This window comes from Oratosquilla oratoria, chromosome 8 (assembly GCF_046742065.1).
Source record: "Oratosquilla oratoria isolate Oo_2021 chromosome 8, ASM4674206v1, whole genome shotgun sequence".
NCBI classification, from domain to species: Eukaryota; Metazoa; Arthropoda; class Malacostraca; order Stomatopoda; family Squillidae; genus Oratosquilla; species Oratosquilla oratoria.
Genome location: NC_134784.1, coordinates 18,342,513 through 18,359,866, shown reverse-complemented (window position 1 = coordinate 18,359,866; position 17,354 = coordinate 18,342,513). Strand labels below are relative to the sequence as shown.

Here is a 17,354-nt window from a genome sequence, read left to right as displayed (position 1 = left end):
ATGGAAAGTATTTAACATTCTGTCAACAATAACCAGTACTTCTATCCTTGAGGTGGAGCCATTGATGATGGTAAAGGAGAAACTTATGAGGGTAGCAGACAGGGAGACTAGTAGAAGTGAAAAGTGACTGGCATTCTTTTCTGAGTGGAGACTAGTCTTATATCATAAAAGAATGCTGCATGACTATAAGAAAGTAACTGGACATAAAGTGGATAGGAAAGAGATGGGAGGAAGGCAGAAAGGTACTGAAAGTGAACAAGTTGAGTGAGAAGGGGATACAGGAAGAAAATCAGACAAAACTGAGAGAAACATAGAATGTAGGGAAAAAGAGGGGCAATGTGGGAGTAGAAGAAGAATGAATGTATTTCAAGGGGAAAGTATTCATGTGTGCAAAGATGGCTTATGGGATGAGAAAGATGGGTGGAAACAGAAAGAAAAGGAGTGAATGGTGGAATGAAGAGGTAAGTATAATGGTGGTAGAAAAGAGGTGTACACATGGTAAAAAAATGTGAGGAAGACAATGAGAGATATAAAGAGGTTGGAAGTGAAATGCAAGCTGAGGGAGACTATGAGAAAAGTAGATATATTTATCTATTTGTAGTACAAGGAGGTATCATTTCATGAATACTAAATTAAAAAGAATCTGCACATTTGAGATCCTAAAATTTGCATTAATGCCTCTTTAACTAACATAAAATCCCAACTTATGAGAATCAATTCAAGCACAGCAGTGATGTTAATACCTACCCATTCAGAAAATCATTGTGATTATAAGAACACAATATAGAAGGAGACTTCATGAGACCATAAGGCCTACACTAGGCAGTTCCATGTCCATTACCACCTATCATCCCCATTCACAAAGTTATCTAACCTTTTCTTAAAACAAGCAATAGTTTCTGGACTTATACATGGTTACTAAGTCTATTACATTCATTAACCACTCTATTGGTAAACCTGTATTTTAGAGTCCTGCACTGTTGTCTTAATATGATGACCTTTTGCATCATCTTTATTAAAGCCCATTTGAATACCTCTATTAGATCACCCTGCATTCTAACTCTTTCCAGTGTGTGTAAGTTAAGGTGCCCAAGACTGTTGTCTATGTAAGGTAAATTTCTGAGTCCGTGTATCATTTTGGTCATTCTCCTCTGTACTGATTCTAGTAAATTTATATACATTCTAGAGGACAGAGACCAAAACTGTAACGCATAGTCAAGGATGGGTCTAACTAATGCCAGATAGAGTTTGAGAACTACATCTGCACTTTTGTTTATCCAATGCTGGGAATTGTAAATAGGTGTAGGTTTAGAGATTTAGGAGCATATCAGGAATCAGGGTCCTCATGAATCTAAGTATATGTAAACCATAGGTCTGTCAGCCCCTTGGGGCCCCCTACCTTAGTTGAAGCAGACATGACTTCTGACATGCACAAGCCCACCTTTCCTGCCCTGACGCATCCTTCAAGTCAGTAGTTGCTGCTACCCAGCTTGGGTATTTTCCCTTGTCTGAGCCCACGATTATTGAGATAGGTAAACTATTGCCAAAAAATTTGCATTCTGTAAGTAACTGGGAAAGTGGGATAAACTTATAAAACAGAAATTCTAGGTAATTAAGGTCGCCCAGGGTGAGAAACTAGCTGGGGTAGATGACAAACAAGGGATTAGATAGATAAAACCATTGCCAGGGTTAAGGAATAGAATACTGATAGGAAGGAGAGAGGTGTCACCCATGGAAGCCGGAGTAATTTTAACCACTTTAGTATGATGATGCCTACATAGGCATCATGAGGCATGAGTGGGTACATGAGAATGCCAGCATCAGCATCTTGATTATATATATATATTTTTTGTAGTTGTACATGAGTTACCCCCAGATTCTGTGAACTGGTTTGATCATATTTTCTGTTTATTCAGAGTAAAAGAGAATGAGTAATACAGCAGTGACTTTATATTTTATAATGCGAGTGGTGTGATGGAAATTACATATGGCAGCTGATGCTGCATGCAAGAATTTGAGATGTACTGAAGTGGTTAATTAGAGCACTCCAGCCGACAAGTTGGTTCTTTTTTTCTCCTCCTTCTATACACTGATATATGTTGATAATACAATATTGTAGTTAGTTTGTTATATGGTAGTCCTTAATAATTTAGTTGTTGAAATACTTGTGGGAATAAAACAGTTGCAAGGATTCTACCTAGAGCACTCTGGTCAACAGGTCAGTTGCCAAGTAGAATGCCAAGTGTCCCAAACACAAAACAAATTAATTAGGTTTAGCATTAGTGGAATTACTGTATATATGTATGTATGTATGTATGTAGCATTAGTACAGTTGTGGCCTCTGGTTGCCTGCTGGCTAGTTGTGGAATAAGATGTGGAGGGGAAAGTGTTCAGAGTATGTCATATAAATAATCTTTTTTCATTACAGTTGACAGATAACACTACAACATAACGACCCACATTCTCATGCCAGTGCTTAAATGACTTACGCATTTTTTTATTATTCACTATCTCTAAATTGTATATTCTCATGCCAGTGCTTATTCATTTTTCATAATATTCTCATGCCAGTCCCTTATATCATCAGTCACACTACCTACTAAAATTCTTCCACACGGTATAATTATTATATTGGACTTCATTCCAAGCTCCTGTGTTCAGTGATAATTATACTTCCTTGGTTTATTTGTGAAAAAATAATAAGATACAGGTGAATAAATAAAAATCAGATCAAATTTACTTCTCATTCCATTTAAACAAAGAAAAATCTATTACATTTGTAACCATCCTAGCAATAAATCCTAATGCTCCGTTAGCTCTATTCCTGGTGTTAATGCACTATTTCCTGGTCAGAACTCGCCAGAACTCCCAAGTATTTCTCACATTCTTTTTTCCCTAAAAAGGTGTTATCTAAACTATACCTGTTTTCAGGGTTGTATCAATCTATGTTTAACACACTGCACTTTGTGATATTGAAGTTCATTTGCTATTTCACCAATCACGCAAACAACAAGCTAAGATCTTCTTGCAATATCATGGCGTCTTTCTAACCTAATATAGGGTCCTATTTTAGTGTCACCTGCAGACTAACATCACTAATAATCACATTGTGTAAGTTGTTTATATATATATATATAATGAAATAAGGGACCCAGAACTGACCCCTGGGGAACTTTGCTAGTAACACTCCATTTGGATTTTACACTATTAATGGTGATCACTGTTTTCTGTTACTGATCCATGCAAACACATTTTCTCTTATGCCATGGGCTTTGATTTATTTTGTAGCCTTTGGTAGGGCATCCTGTCAAATGCTTTCCTAAAGGCAAGGTAAATAACACTATAACTATCACTGTTATCTACCATATTGTTGACATTAGTGGAAAAGGATCAAAGATTATACACATGACCCACCCTTGGTGAACCCATGCTGTGAGTCAAGAATCATGTCTCTCTTTGTAAGCCCCGATTCTATAAGCTACTATTGATTATAGCATTTACCTATAACTGAAGTCAAACCGAGTGACCAGTAGTTGTGCATAGAAGATTTATTGCCCTTTTTAAAAATGGAACAACATTTGCCTGCCACCAAGAAATAGGCACAAATTCAATATCTACCAACTTATTAAATACTTATCTTAACTGATCATACATTTCAAATTTACACTCTTGGAAAATTTTTGTCTGGACTAGGGGATTTTGTGGCTTTGAGTCTATCAAGTAATTTATGTGTCAGTTCAGAGTCATCATTATCATCCATAAATATATATATATATATATATATATATATATATATATATATATATATATATATATATATATATACATACATACATATACCAAGGCTTTTTCCCCCTTCTAAGGGAGGTAGCCAAAAAGGGAAAGGCATAAAAACACTCCCACCCATTTCATCCCCAAATACACTCCACACCCCTCCCACCCTCCCTCTCATCTGAGCACCTCCTGGATGACGGGTCATCCCTGCACCCTGCCCACCGCCCTGGGTCAGAAGCAGTGTCGCAAGACACAGCACATCCACAGCAAGGCCGCTTCATTTAATCAGCGACCCCCCCTCTCCGTCCCCCCTTGCATATAAGGAGAGGACGGGGAGAAATCCCTTCGGGCTGCGTCAAAATTTACTCACACATACTACCCCACCCCCCGGCCCCTTCCTCCTCATGCAATCACAACATCATCCATATACAACCATTCTCCACTCACCTCTGTCTTCCATCATCTCCCTTCCTTCCTCAACAGACATTCCCCTCTTCCCCAAAGCCCCCTTCACCCCATCCATCCACCTCATCCTAGGACGTCCCCTCATGTTCACTCCCTCCACATCTGCCTTCCATACCTCTTTTACTAGTCTTTCTTCACTCATTCTTTCCATGTGTCCAAACCATCCTAATATTCTTTCATCAACCCTATCTCCCAACTCCTTTTTCACCCCTGTTCTCCTCCTCACCTCCTCATTTCTCACTCTATCCAGCCTAGTAACCCCCACCATACTTCTCAGACACCTCATCTCAAACACATTCAAACTCCTTCTCTCTTCTTCTCTTATGTTCCACGTTTCTGCCCCATACAGTGCTGTTGGCACAATCACTCCTTCATACAGTCTCCTCTTCGCATCCATTCCCAAATGTCTATTCCTCATTACACTCTTTAATATATATATATATATATATATATATATATGTGCGCACACACACACACACGTCCTAGCACAAAGAAAAACACAAGAAAATTAGAAAGAATCCAAAGAGCAGCAACAAAAATGGCACCCACACTATCAAACTTGACATATGAACAAAGATTGGAGAAATTACAGTTGTCAACATTGCAGCAGAGAAGGGAAAAAGGTGATTTGTTGACCATTTTCAGAAAGGGATGGAAGAGAGGTAGCCAAAGTCAATGGCTTTAATGGACTATATAGTGGTAACCAGGAGAATAATAGGAAGAGTTGAGCATGTACATGTTCTAGGGGGAGAGAGTGGGGGAATATCAGATCATTTTTTGGTGGAAGGTAAGTTGAGAGTGGAGGGTAGATGGAGAAAGAAGAAAAGGACAGAAGATAGGGAGGTGTTTAGAGTAAACTGCTTAAATGAGAAAGAAAGAAAAGGAGGAGTACAAGAAGAAGTTGACAGAAGAGTGGGAGGGAGTGAAGGATAAAGTAGAACTAGAAGTGGAGGAGGAATAGGGACTATGTTCATAAGATAGGAAGATTTGGTTTAAATCATTAGAAAGAGCAGTCATTCTACAACTATAACTAAATTTTCAAAACTTGATAGGGTAAGAAACTAAATAATTATGTGGAGTTGAAATCAAGGAGAAGAAATTATCTATTTAAACACATCTTTACTTACTGTTGATGTTTACAGCAATTATGATAACAAGTGTAGAATAAAACATGTGCTCTCCTACATAAACAACTCCTGAACATGATAGTGCATTCAGATTTCACATAGAAAGCCATAAAAAATTAAAATTAAAGATTTTTTAAATACATCATGACACTCGTGGCACAAGAGAGGGAGGGAGGAGGATGATAGTTGCCGACTCATTCTCTCCTCCTCTTCTTCCTTCCAACTTATTCATCATTTTATCATAAGAAAGTATTCATTTTCCATCATTCTTACCCAAGACTATTTTTATGCAATGTGAATTTATCAATAATCTGTGCTGATGGTAGGTGGATTATTTGAGTGTACTCAAGAAGGTAAGAAAAATAGAGATATACTATGAGTAATACATATACTTTCGTATATTAATTAAATGATAAGTTGGAAATAGAGGAGGGAAGGAATCAGCAACTACCATCCCTCCCTCCCTTTCTTGTATTTACCTAGTTGTATTACATGGGAAGGGATCTATGCCATGAGTGTTGTGATGCAAAATATTCTAAAAATTTCTTAATTTTAATTTTTTTATGGCATTCTATGTGAAATCTGAATGCACCATCATGTTCTGGAGTTGTTTATGTAGAAGAACACCATGTTCTATTCTACACTTTTTATCATAATTGCTGTAAATATCAATTATAAGTAAAGATGTGTATAATTCAATAAAAAAATTTTTTACTTCAACTCCACATAATTACTAGTTTCTTACCCTTTCAAGTTTTGAACATTTTTTATAGTTGTAGAATGACTGCTCTTTCTAATTATTGAAAAAAAAATTCCCTATCTCACAAAGTTAACAAACTTACGAACAAAGTTAACAAACGAACAAAGGAAGCTCGCCGGCTGAGCGGGTTAGGGCGTCATTACTTGCGGCGAAGGTCGAGGTGAGGGCGGTTCGAATCCTGCCACCAGTGAAGTTGAACCAAGGGCATGGTTCATTAAATTCCACGCTACAAAGCCCTCTGTGAGGGGCACCATCCTAGCCTCCCGATAGGGGAGAGCGTGTGACATTAAACCATATCATCACGAAGAAAGTGGAGAAATATAATATTTTCCGAAGGAGGTGAGGAATTTGTGTCACTGGTGCCTATGTGGAGCAGGACTGCCATTCTACCAACTTTAACAAGCTGCACAGCAAAAATTGAGTGTAATTTCTTATTGAAATGGAGTACAATCAACTTTTATAAATTTGGAGATTAACAAAATTCTGAATGCTTCCTCAATGAATTAGGAAAAAAATAAATATATAAATTAAGAAATCTACCAGTATAATTCTTCAAATGAGGAGTCCTGAAAAGCTAAATAAACATCCAGTGAAATGGATTAGTAATTGAACAAAATATTTTACTTACATGTGTAGCTCTATCAAGAATATCACTGTATTCAAAATCTTCTGTCAGTCTTTGAAGAAAAGAAAGAGGTTCACTAAAGTTTACCTGTAAAAAATAATGCAAGAAATTAATTTTTCCCTTCTTCCATTAAGGCATGTTTGAAAAGGAGCTTTGCATAAATTTTTCACATGATAGTGAGAGAAAATGTACATGGAAATATCTAAACCATTTCTTTGCCAATAAAATATCCAGTCCCCATCAAATACATACATAATCCAGACCCCATCAAATATATACATACATATACCAAGGCTTTTTCCCCTTTACTTCAAACACGTAGGAAATCATGACTTTCATCACACCACTTCCTAATAAAGGTCACCACAGAACTACAAGGGAAAATACAACCTACATACATTAGAACATTAACTATAAAAAAGTGAATTGGCATGAAAAGACGGAGGTTGCAGAAAAAAATTAAGAGACCTTTGATGCGACCAGTTTCTATCCAATGACAAGGCACTAAATGAGATAGCAGTGCCCATTCAGAAAGCCAGCAAAAGATGCACTCCAAGAGACTAGAAAAAATACAGAACAAGAAAAAGAATATCTACATCAATTAAAGACATTACAAAACTATACACAAAAATATTGACCACTGGAAAAGCATACAAATACAAAAGATGGGAAAACAAATAACAAACAAATATAACGGACTATGGAAAAAATATATATAACAAGATAAAATAAAAAACTTGAAATTGAACTCAGCCCTACCCATGAGGCCCAAGGTAAAGTAGCCACCAAAACCACACTGCAATATTATTAATAAACACTTTTCCAAAAACAAGTGTAAAACCCAAATTCCAGAAAATAGAAAAATAGAGATATGAATTATCAAAATAAACATAGACAACACCTCTCCCCATTCTCTAACAAACACATGGAAAGGTGAGGAGCCTACACCATGAGGTATGTAGCTATGGCTGAAACCATTACCTCTGTCCTATGCAGTTGGATTAAGACAGGTAACAGTCACTGTTGGGACTTAGAGAGAAGTGCACAATTTGAACTCACAATTAAGCAAATTTGGGATCAGCTCACTTCTCATTATGCCACCAGTGCACAAAAGGTTAATAAAGGGATTGAAGAAGCCATGACTGATAGTTTCTTATGTGTACTATGAAATTCCAACAATCTGGAAAAAGAGCCTGTTCAAACCACACAGTGCACATTGTATTGACTGCATGGCACTGTGATCCAATGCACATACCTGACCATGTGGCATGCACCCACTGTGACCCCCCCCCCCCAATGTAGCATGGGGGGTTAAGGGGAGAAGGAATGAGGGTTATTGTATTCATCTTTTATTGTTAGAACTAAACTGATTTAGATGTGGCCTAAAGCTGTATATGTAGATATTGCATGCACAAGCTTCTGTGGTGCATAATTATCTCTAGTTGCATTGGATTAAGAGAATGGATGGGCCAATTGTGCCTTCCTGGACTTACAAAAAGCTTTTGACAAAGTACAACACAAAAAATTATTTAAAAAAAATGGAACATATAGGAGGGATACAAGGGAACCTACTAAAATGGATGGAGGACTTCCTGATTGGTAGAAAGATGAGAGTAGTGCTCAGAGAAAAATATTTGGGTTGGAAAGAGGTGATCAGCGGAGTACCGCAAGGATCTGTATTGGCTCCAATAATGTTTGCTATTTATGTGAATGGCATGGATGATGATGTGAAATGTTACACGAGCTTCTTTGCAGACGAGCCAAACTGTTAAGGAAAGTAAAAACTGAAAAGGATTGCGAATCACTACAGGAAGACCAGAATAAGGTATGGAACTGGAGTCAGAAATGGGAAGTAGACTTCAATATCAACAAGAGTAGCATAATGGAGTTTGGAAAAAGCAAAAACAAAATAGCAGGACAATATAAAATTGGAACCAAGGAGTTAAAGAAGGAGAGATCCAAGAAGATTTGGGTGTAATTAACTCAAACGACTTGTATTATGATAAACAGATAAACAAAATTGTTAGAGAATCCTATAACTTGCTAAGATCAAATAAAGTGGCATTTACATATTTGGATGAAGAAATTATAAAAAAATATAGGTCACACTGATAAGGCCTAGACTAGAATATGCGGCGACATTGTGGTCACCCAGTACCAAAAAGAATATAAAGAAAATAGAAAGAATCCAAAGCGTAGCTACAAAAATGGCACCTGCACTTGCAAACCTATCATAAGAGGAGAGATTGGCTAAACTGGAGTTACCGACACTGGAGCAAAGAAGAGAGAGGTGACCTACTGACCATCTACAGAATCATGAAAGGCATAGAGAGACTTGATAGAGAGGACTTACTTAACTGGGACAAGAGGAACACAAGAGGACATGGAAAGAAAATAAAAAAACATAGCTATAGAAGAAAAATTAAGAAAAACAGTTTTCCACATAGATTTTTGGACAATTGGAACAAACTGGATAATGAAATAGTATGCGCAAAAACCATTCATGAGTTTAAAAGCAAACTAGACACTGCAAGATACAATGGCGGGACACCACGAGCATAGCTCCCCTTCCCGCAAAATACAACTAGGTAAATATATATACACACACACATATATATATATATATATATATATATATATATATATATATATATCTATATATATATATATATACATATACACACACATGGCTTCGGGCTACATGTAAATTCAGTTTAGTTCTAACTTCACCAATAAAGGACAAACACAATAACCCCCTTTCCATCTCCCCCCAGCCCCCCCCCCCACACTACAAACCCACTCAATACCTGTATTAAAACAAATAAACCACTTCAAAACCCCAGTATCCTACAGACCAATCTCACTAATAGCAAACACATCCAAGGTGATATAAAGACTAGTTTCAGAAACATGACTAATCTATCCATCTTCCCTAAACAATATGGATTCAAGGAGGGTCACTCCAACAGCACATTTTTCACATCATCCAACAAATGCTGGAGGGATTTAACAAGAAAGCAGCAGTAAAAATGGCATTGATAAATTTCCTAGAGTCTATGTTGAAAAATAAATACGTAAATTTTGCAAAAATAAAACTTGAACCTTGAATCATAAATTTATCAGCCCCCTTGTATATACAGATGCACCAGTGGTTTCTGTACATCTATAATGCTTCAAAACCAAATAGCACTTTTCACTTATTACTAGCTATAGCTACACTACTATACTAATTTCAAGGGCAACTCCTCAGGAGTGAAGCTAATTTTTTTTTATCCATTTCATTTCTTTCCCCATCAGCCTATTCTATTGTGATGGTACCTCATCTTTGGTAAAGGGGTTAATATATTCATACAAACATCTAGCTTAAAGGTTAGTGATACAGTAAAATTGACTTACTGGCATTGGTATTTTGGTAAGCTCCTTGCCTATGCAATTTTTCATAATGGACCATAGATTAAGTGGATATGAGGGTTTGTCAGGCACTCGTAGTCTTCGTTGACGCTTTGGGCCACCATTGGCTCGTACAACTATTCCACTTTCTGTTGGTGTAGTGGCCTGTGAACCATTGAGACTAGCCATCTCATCACTCAGCTGTGGGAAAAAAAAATCAAGTCAATTCATCATGGCATACTATGAATGTGCTACCTCTATTTCAAGGGTGAAAAGGTTATTATACATACTTCAAAATATATTCTATGACATTAATTTTTCTCCTTAGGTCTTTACATCTGGAATGGATGCAAAGAGTAGATTGTATGAAGGAGTGATTGTGCCAACGGCTTTGTATGGGGCAGAGAGGAAGAGATTAAATGTGTTTGAGATGAAATATCAGAGAAGTATGGTATTGGGGATAAAAGGTTGGGCTGTGTAAGAAATGAGGAGGTGAGGAGGAGAGTGGAAATGGAAAAGGAGATGATAGATAAGGCTGATGGAAGAGTACTGGGATGGTTTGGGCACATGGAAAGAATGAGTGAAGATTAGTAAAAGAAGTGTGGAAGGCAGAGGTGGAGGGAGCAAGTTTAAGGAGATGACAAAGGATGAGATGGATGGATGGGGTGAGGGGGGCATTGAGAAAGAGGGGAATGTCTGTTGAGCAAGGAAGAGAGAAGGCAGGAGACAGGGATGAGTGGAGAGTGGCTGTGTATAGATGATACTGTTATGCAAGGAGTAGAGGGGCGGGGGATGGGGGGGGGATAAGGGATGCTTATGTGTGAATGATACTTTGACAATGCTTATGTGTGAATGATATTTTGACAAAGCCCAAAGGGCTCCCTGTTATTTCTTGTTCTGCAAGCAACCTTGCTGTGGATGTACTGTGTCTTACTACACTGCTTCTGACCTAGTGCAGTGGGACAGATACAGGGATGACCTGTCATCCATGAGGAGCTAAGATGAGATGGAGGAAAGTGGGGAGGGGAGTACAGATCAGTTTTTACTAATTACTAAGATTAAAAAAAAAAAAAAAACATTCAATTTATTATTATTATTCTGTGTTGTTCATTTTTCAATGGATTTCTATAAAAGTTGGCACAGATCATTTTTATGCTGTCAACCATTTACAGAAGAAAAAAAAATATATCAGTCTAGCTTAATCATTTCAATATATGCATACCAATATCCTTAATATAATGAGGGTGAGGTACCCAAGTGAGGCAGCTATCAAATATTAGTCCCAGGAAGTGAGTTTCCTCAACACATGAGATTCTTCTTTCATATAGATATAGGTCTGGAGCAGCCCGAAGGGATTTCTCCCCGTCCTCTCATTTTATGCAATGGGGGGATGGAGAGGGGGGGGCCGCCGATTTAATGAAGCGGCCTTGCTATGGATGTGCTGTGTCTTGCGACACTGCTTCTGACCCAGGGCAGTGGACAAGGTGCAGGGATGACCCGTCATTCAGGAGGTGCTAAGATAAGAGGGGGGGTGGAAGGGTGTGGAGTGTATTCAGGGATGGAATGGGTGGGAATGATTTTATGCCTTTTTCTTTTTGGCTACCCCCCTTGTAAGGGGGAAGAAGCCTTGGTATATGTATGTATGTATAGGTCTGGATCAGGATGAATAACACAGAGGTGGCAGAAATGGTTGGCTGCAGTCTTTGAAGCAGAGAAATTAAATCCTAAAGTTGTGGTCCATTCAGAGATCTGATTAAATGCTAATTGCAGTCTCCTCTCAATTAACCACTTCGGTACGGAACTTAAATCTCGCGGGCAGCAGCCAATGCCAGCCGTACGACGTGTCGTAATAATACTCGCATCATAAAATATAGTCACGGCTTATATCGATCGTTCTCCCTTTCACCCGTGAATTTTGAAAACCACAGAGAAGGGGATTAAGAGCAGATTAGAGAGAATGTAAAAACACAGGGGGGACTACAATAAATATAATCAAGACGCCGATATGGCAGCGTCGCGAAGCCACTTGCTCCTCATGACGCCTGCGTGTGCGGCACCGTATGGAAGGGGTTAATGTCATCTGTGCTACAGAGGAAATTGACAAGTCATCGATGTATAAGCTACCACAAACCCCTTCAGAAAGCATACCAATGACACTGTTTATGGCCACTGTGAAAAGTGTCTTTAACTGAACGAGCTTCTGACAGAGCACCCCCAATTCACATTCCTAAGAAATTATGCAATTAAAACTGTTGAATAAAAATTGGGAGTCTGCCATGAAGACCAAACTTACAAAGGATTACAAAGGCGGAGCATGCCGACAGGAAACCTTTTGATCCATATCTAGGTCGAATGCACACAAAAAAAAAAAAAAAAAAAAAAAAAAAAAAAAAAAAAAAAATAATAAAAATAAAAAAAAAAAATAATAATAATAATATTAATAATAAATTAAAACTATAATAATGTAAAAATAACAAATAAAATACATAAATAAATGCATAGGTATAGTTGAATAACAAACAAAAATGTCAATAGTAAATGATTATAAATTGACATATAACTAATAATAAATGAAAATCAGACAGACAAATTATAACAAAACAAAAACAAATAATATAACATAAATTATAATCATTACAGCATCTTACTTAGGTATTTATCTAAATGATTCTTAAAGCTTCGAACTGAACTACATTGCACTACCTGTGCAGGAAGTTTATTCCATTCATTAACTACACGGTTGGCAAAGTTGTTTCTACCTACTTCCAAATTGAATCTATTTCCGGACAGTTTGAGACCATTGTTTCTTGTCTGATTCTCATTCAATGTGAAAATTTGGTCACTTTTGATGTTGTCAATTCCCTTTAAAATCTTAAAGACCTGTATCAAGTCACCTCTGAGTCTACGCTTTTTTAGGGAAAACAGATTCATGTGCTTAAGTCGATTTTCGTATGATTTATTTTTGATATTTGGAATCAGTTTTGTGGCTCGCCGTTGTACTTTTTCCAGTCTGTCAATGTCTTTAATGAGATTCGGTGACCATACGGAAACAGCATATTCCAAATGTGGACGAACTAACGATTTATATAGCTTGTTAATGAGTGATGGACTTTTGAAATCAAAAGATCGCGCAATCAATCCCAGAATCTTATTTGCTTTCTCAGAGGCTGAAATACACTGCTTGGATGATTTGAGGTCGTTACTGATAATTACGCCGAGATCTTTTTCACTATCCACTTTTGTTAACGAATTTCCAAATAACTTGTAATCGTACTTACTGTTATTTTTACCTATGTGCATTACCTTGCATTTACTTGTGTTAAATTTCATTAGCCACTTTTCAGACCATTGCTGTAATTTATCTAAATCTTCTTGAATATCTAATTGGTTTGAGTGATCATTTGCCACTCCGCACAGTTTTGTATCATCAGCAAATTTGGAAACAGTAGATTTTAGTCCATTGTCTATATCATTTATATATACTATGAATAGAAGTGGCCCAAGAACGGAACCCTGAGGAACTCCACTTGCAACATTTTTCCATCCAGAAGTTTTTCCATTTAAAACAACTCTCTGTTTTCGACCTTTCAACCAATAACTAGTCCAACCTAATAGGCTACCACTTATTCCATGCAAAGCTAATTTAGTAAGTAGTCTTTCGTGTGGGACGGTATCAAAAGCTTTTGCAAAGTCTAGATATATTAAATCTATATTGTTTCTTTTGTCATAATTCGAGATAACTGTGTTGTAGAATTCGAGTAAGTTAGTCACGCAAGAACGTTTCCGTCTGAAACCATGCTGGCTATCATTTATCAAACGGTTGCTTTCTAAATGATATTCGATATCATCTCTGATGATAGTTTCCATTATTTTTCCTACGATCGAAGTCAAACTTATAGGCCTATAGTTATTTGGTTTCTTTTTGTCACCTTTTTTGAATATGGGAGTAACGTTAGCTAGCTTCCATTCTCTTGGGACATCTCCGGATATGATGGATTTCTTGAAAATAATTTCTAATGGAACAACAATCTCATTTTTCATTTCCTTTAAGATTCTTGGATGCCAACCGTCAGGCCCTGGTGTTTTATTAACTTTGAGTTTGTCTATACACCTTTTAATTTTTTCTTTTGTTATATTTACCGTAGTGAGTAAGTTTACCCCAGACTTTTCACAGGTTTCAGTTTGGAATTCACCTTGAGGTGTTTCGTTTACGAATACCGAGCTAAAATAATTGTTTAAGATATTACACATTCCTTCATTTGAATATTCAAGTTGACCGTCAGCAGATAATAGTGGACCAATGTGATTCCTAACAACCTTTTTATCTCTAATGTAACTATAGAATTCTTTGGGATTCTCTTTGGATTTATCAGCGATGTTCATTTCGTATTGTCGTTTTCTTTTTCTTATTGTCTTTTTTAAATCTCTCTGTATTGATACATAACTTTCATAGTCATTAGATGCACCCGAGCACTTATATTTCTTATAAGCCTGTCTCTTTTTAGCAATACTTTTTTCAGTTTCTTTGTCGAGCCACTTTGGGCGAGCCTGATTTGGGGGACGTCTGTCCTTAAAAGGAATGCCATGGCACCACACTGAATCATATGCTTTTTCCAAATAAAAAATTATAGTAATATGGTGTTGTTTATTTGCAAATGTTTCATAAATGGAGGATTCTAGGGAGAGTAGAGCATAAGTTGTGGAATGAATTTCTCAAAATGCAGTGAACAGGAGATAGGTAATTGCCTCTCTCCAAGTACCATATAAACCTGACAGTTACCATCTTTTCCAGCAGTTTACAGATGGGGCAATAAATGGTCGCCAATTGATGGTCTTTTCCAGGTTTTGGGATTGGGATGATTATGGCAACACCCCAAGAATAATAAGTCTCCAGTGTTTCAAATAAAGTTGAAGAGGTCTAATAAAAATGAATATGCCTTATCTGACACGCAACATAGCAAAGTATATGGGATGTCATCAAGGCCTGGTGACAAATTGCTGCATTGTGATACAGCTATTCTTAATTCTGAGAAGGAAAAGGGGACATTATAAGATTCACTCTAAGTGGAGGCAAAACCAAATGGTATCAATAGTGTGCTGTTCACAAACTAGGATTTTTCTTGGAAACAATGGCAAAGTGATCTGCAAGTTTAGCAACTTCTTTGGGATCAGGCACCGTCTCACCAACATGAGACAATACATGAGGGGTAGATGAAAATCTCCCATAGATTTTGCAAACTCTCTTCCACACTTATGTAAGTGGGGGGTCTGGACTGTAATTGAAAAACAATTATTCCAAGACATTTGTTGTGTATTCTTTAGGATTCGTCCAGCCTAAACTCATACTATATACTATACAGAAGGCATCCATGCCCTGGGGGTTCCCATGATGTCTGCGAAGGGAGGAGAAAGTGGCACATTTTGCCTACCCACCAGTAATACAATCATTGTTCCACCACAGGACCAGACATTTGGGAAAACAGCCAGATGTCCTTGGGACAGATTTGAGTACTGCAAAATGTAGTTCATCAAAGAAATATGTTGCAGCCTCTTCCGAGTTAGTAAAGTTTGTCAGTGATAGATTAGGTGATACAAATTTCTTGAAAATCTGCCAATAGCTCCACAGGGATGATGGGTCATCCCTGTCTCCTACCTAGGTCAGAAGCAATGCAGCAATGCAGCTCTGAACTCTCTTCCGGAAGGAAAATAGCTGTCGATCTCAAGTCCAACCCATGATCAAAAAGACCACGGTGATGAATCACATAAGTTTCTCTTTGCATCCATTACCAGATGCCTATTTCTTATGACATTTTTCAATATCTAAGGACATTTACTTGTTTCTCTCACTCTACAATTCACCTCCACACGAACTCCTCATTTCCTGCCACATCCAACCTCAAATACTTAAAACTGTCCACTTCCTCCAGCCTCTCTCTTTTAAGACTTCCAACTTGCTGCCACCCTCTCCCTTTTAAGACTTCCAACTTGCTGCCACCCTCTCTCTTTTAAAACTTCCAACTTGCTGCCACCCTCTCCCTTTCTACATCTCATCTTACTTTTACCTTCAACTTTCTCCTATCACATACTTTCCCAAACTCTGCCACTAACTACACTTAGTCCCTCCTCTAACCCTGCCACAAGCACAGTGTCATATGCAAAAAACAACTGGCTCACCTCCCATTTCCCTCCATTATCTTTAACCATCTCCAACCCCCTGGCCATTACTCTAGCATTTACCTCCCATACCACCCCATCTATGCACACAGTGAACAGCCATAGCAGCGTGACACATCACTGATGCAGCCTCACTTCTACCTCACACCACTCACTCTCTCCATTTCCAATTTCAACACCGGCTCTACACTCTTCTAAAATCTTCTGACTGCCTTTAACAGCTTTCCCCCGATCTCTTATCAGCTATACCTCCCGCATTGCCTTCTTGTCTACCCTGTCATAAGCCTTCTCCATATCCCTAAAGGCCCAAAAATAATTGTTACCTTTTGCCAAAGTCTTCTCATGAATCTACCTTACCACACAAATCTGATCCATGCATCCTCTGCCTTTCCTAAATCCACAATGCTCCTCACCAATTACTCCCTTTGTTCTTCTCTTTATCCTCTCAATTAAAACCCTCATAAGCATTCCCAACTACATTCAACAAACTGATCCCTATAAACTGACTACAGTAATATTTAACCCCTTTTCCTTTGTAAAGCAGAATTATAAAAGGCATTATTCTCTGGGAAATGAACCCATTACAAAATCAACAGAGATGAAAGATTTGAGTGTTGATAAAAGACAACCTGTCACCTGACATTTATCAGTGGGATTGTGGGAGAGTCATACAGACTACTGCAGAAGATTAAGCGATGTTTTAATCAATGAATGAAGGGATGATGAAAAAATTCCTAGAAATACTGATATGTCCAAGACTGGAATATGCGTCAATAGTATGGTCCCCACACAGTGTGAAGGATATAAGCAAGATTGAGAGAATACAAAGGGCAGTAACCAAACTGGTTCCGAGACTGCCAGATAAACCATATGAAGAAAGACTAAGAGTACTGAGTCTGCCAACTTTGAAAGGTTAAAGAAAAAGAGGTGACATGATTACAGTATTCAGGTCATTAAAGGGGACAGATTACATTGACAGAAGAGATCTCCACATTAATGGAAGGGCTTTAAGAGGTTATGGGAGCAAATTAAGAAAGAC

General features: G+C 37.7%; 1 protein-coding gene across 2 annotated transcripts in view; it reads right to left on the bottom strand.

Moving 5' to 3' along the window:
• The window catches only part of Osbp (oxysterol binding protein), a 261,125-nt gene that overhangs the window by 72,208 nt on the left and 171,563 nt on the right, over nt 1–17,354 (bottom strand). For both annotated transcript variants that reach the window (XM_076188974.1, XM_076188975.1), the window contains 2 exons: nt 10,148–10,342; nt 6,755–6,838 (listed from right to left, as the gene is read on the bottom strand). In XM_076188974.1, coding sequence (XP_076045089.1) covers nt 6,755–6,838; nt 10,148–10,342 — 279 coding nt within the window. The remainder of the gene's footprint in view (nt 1–6,754; nt 6,839–10,147; nt 10,343–17,354) is intronic.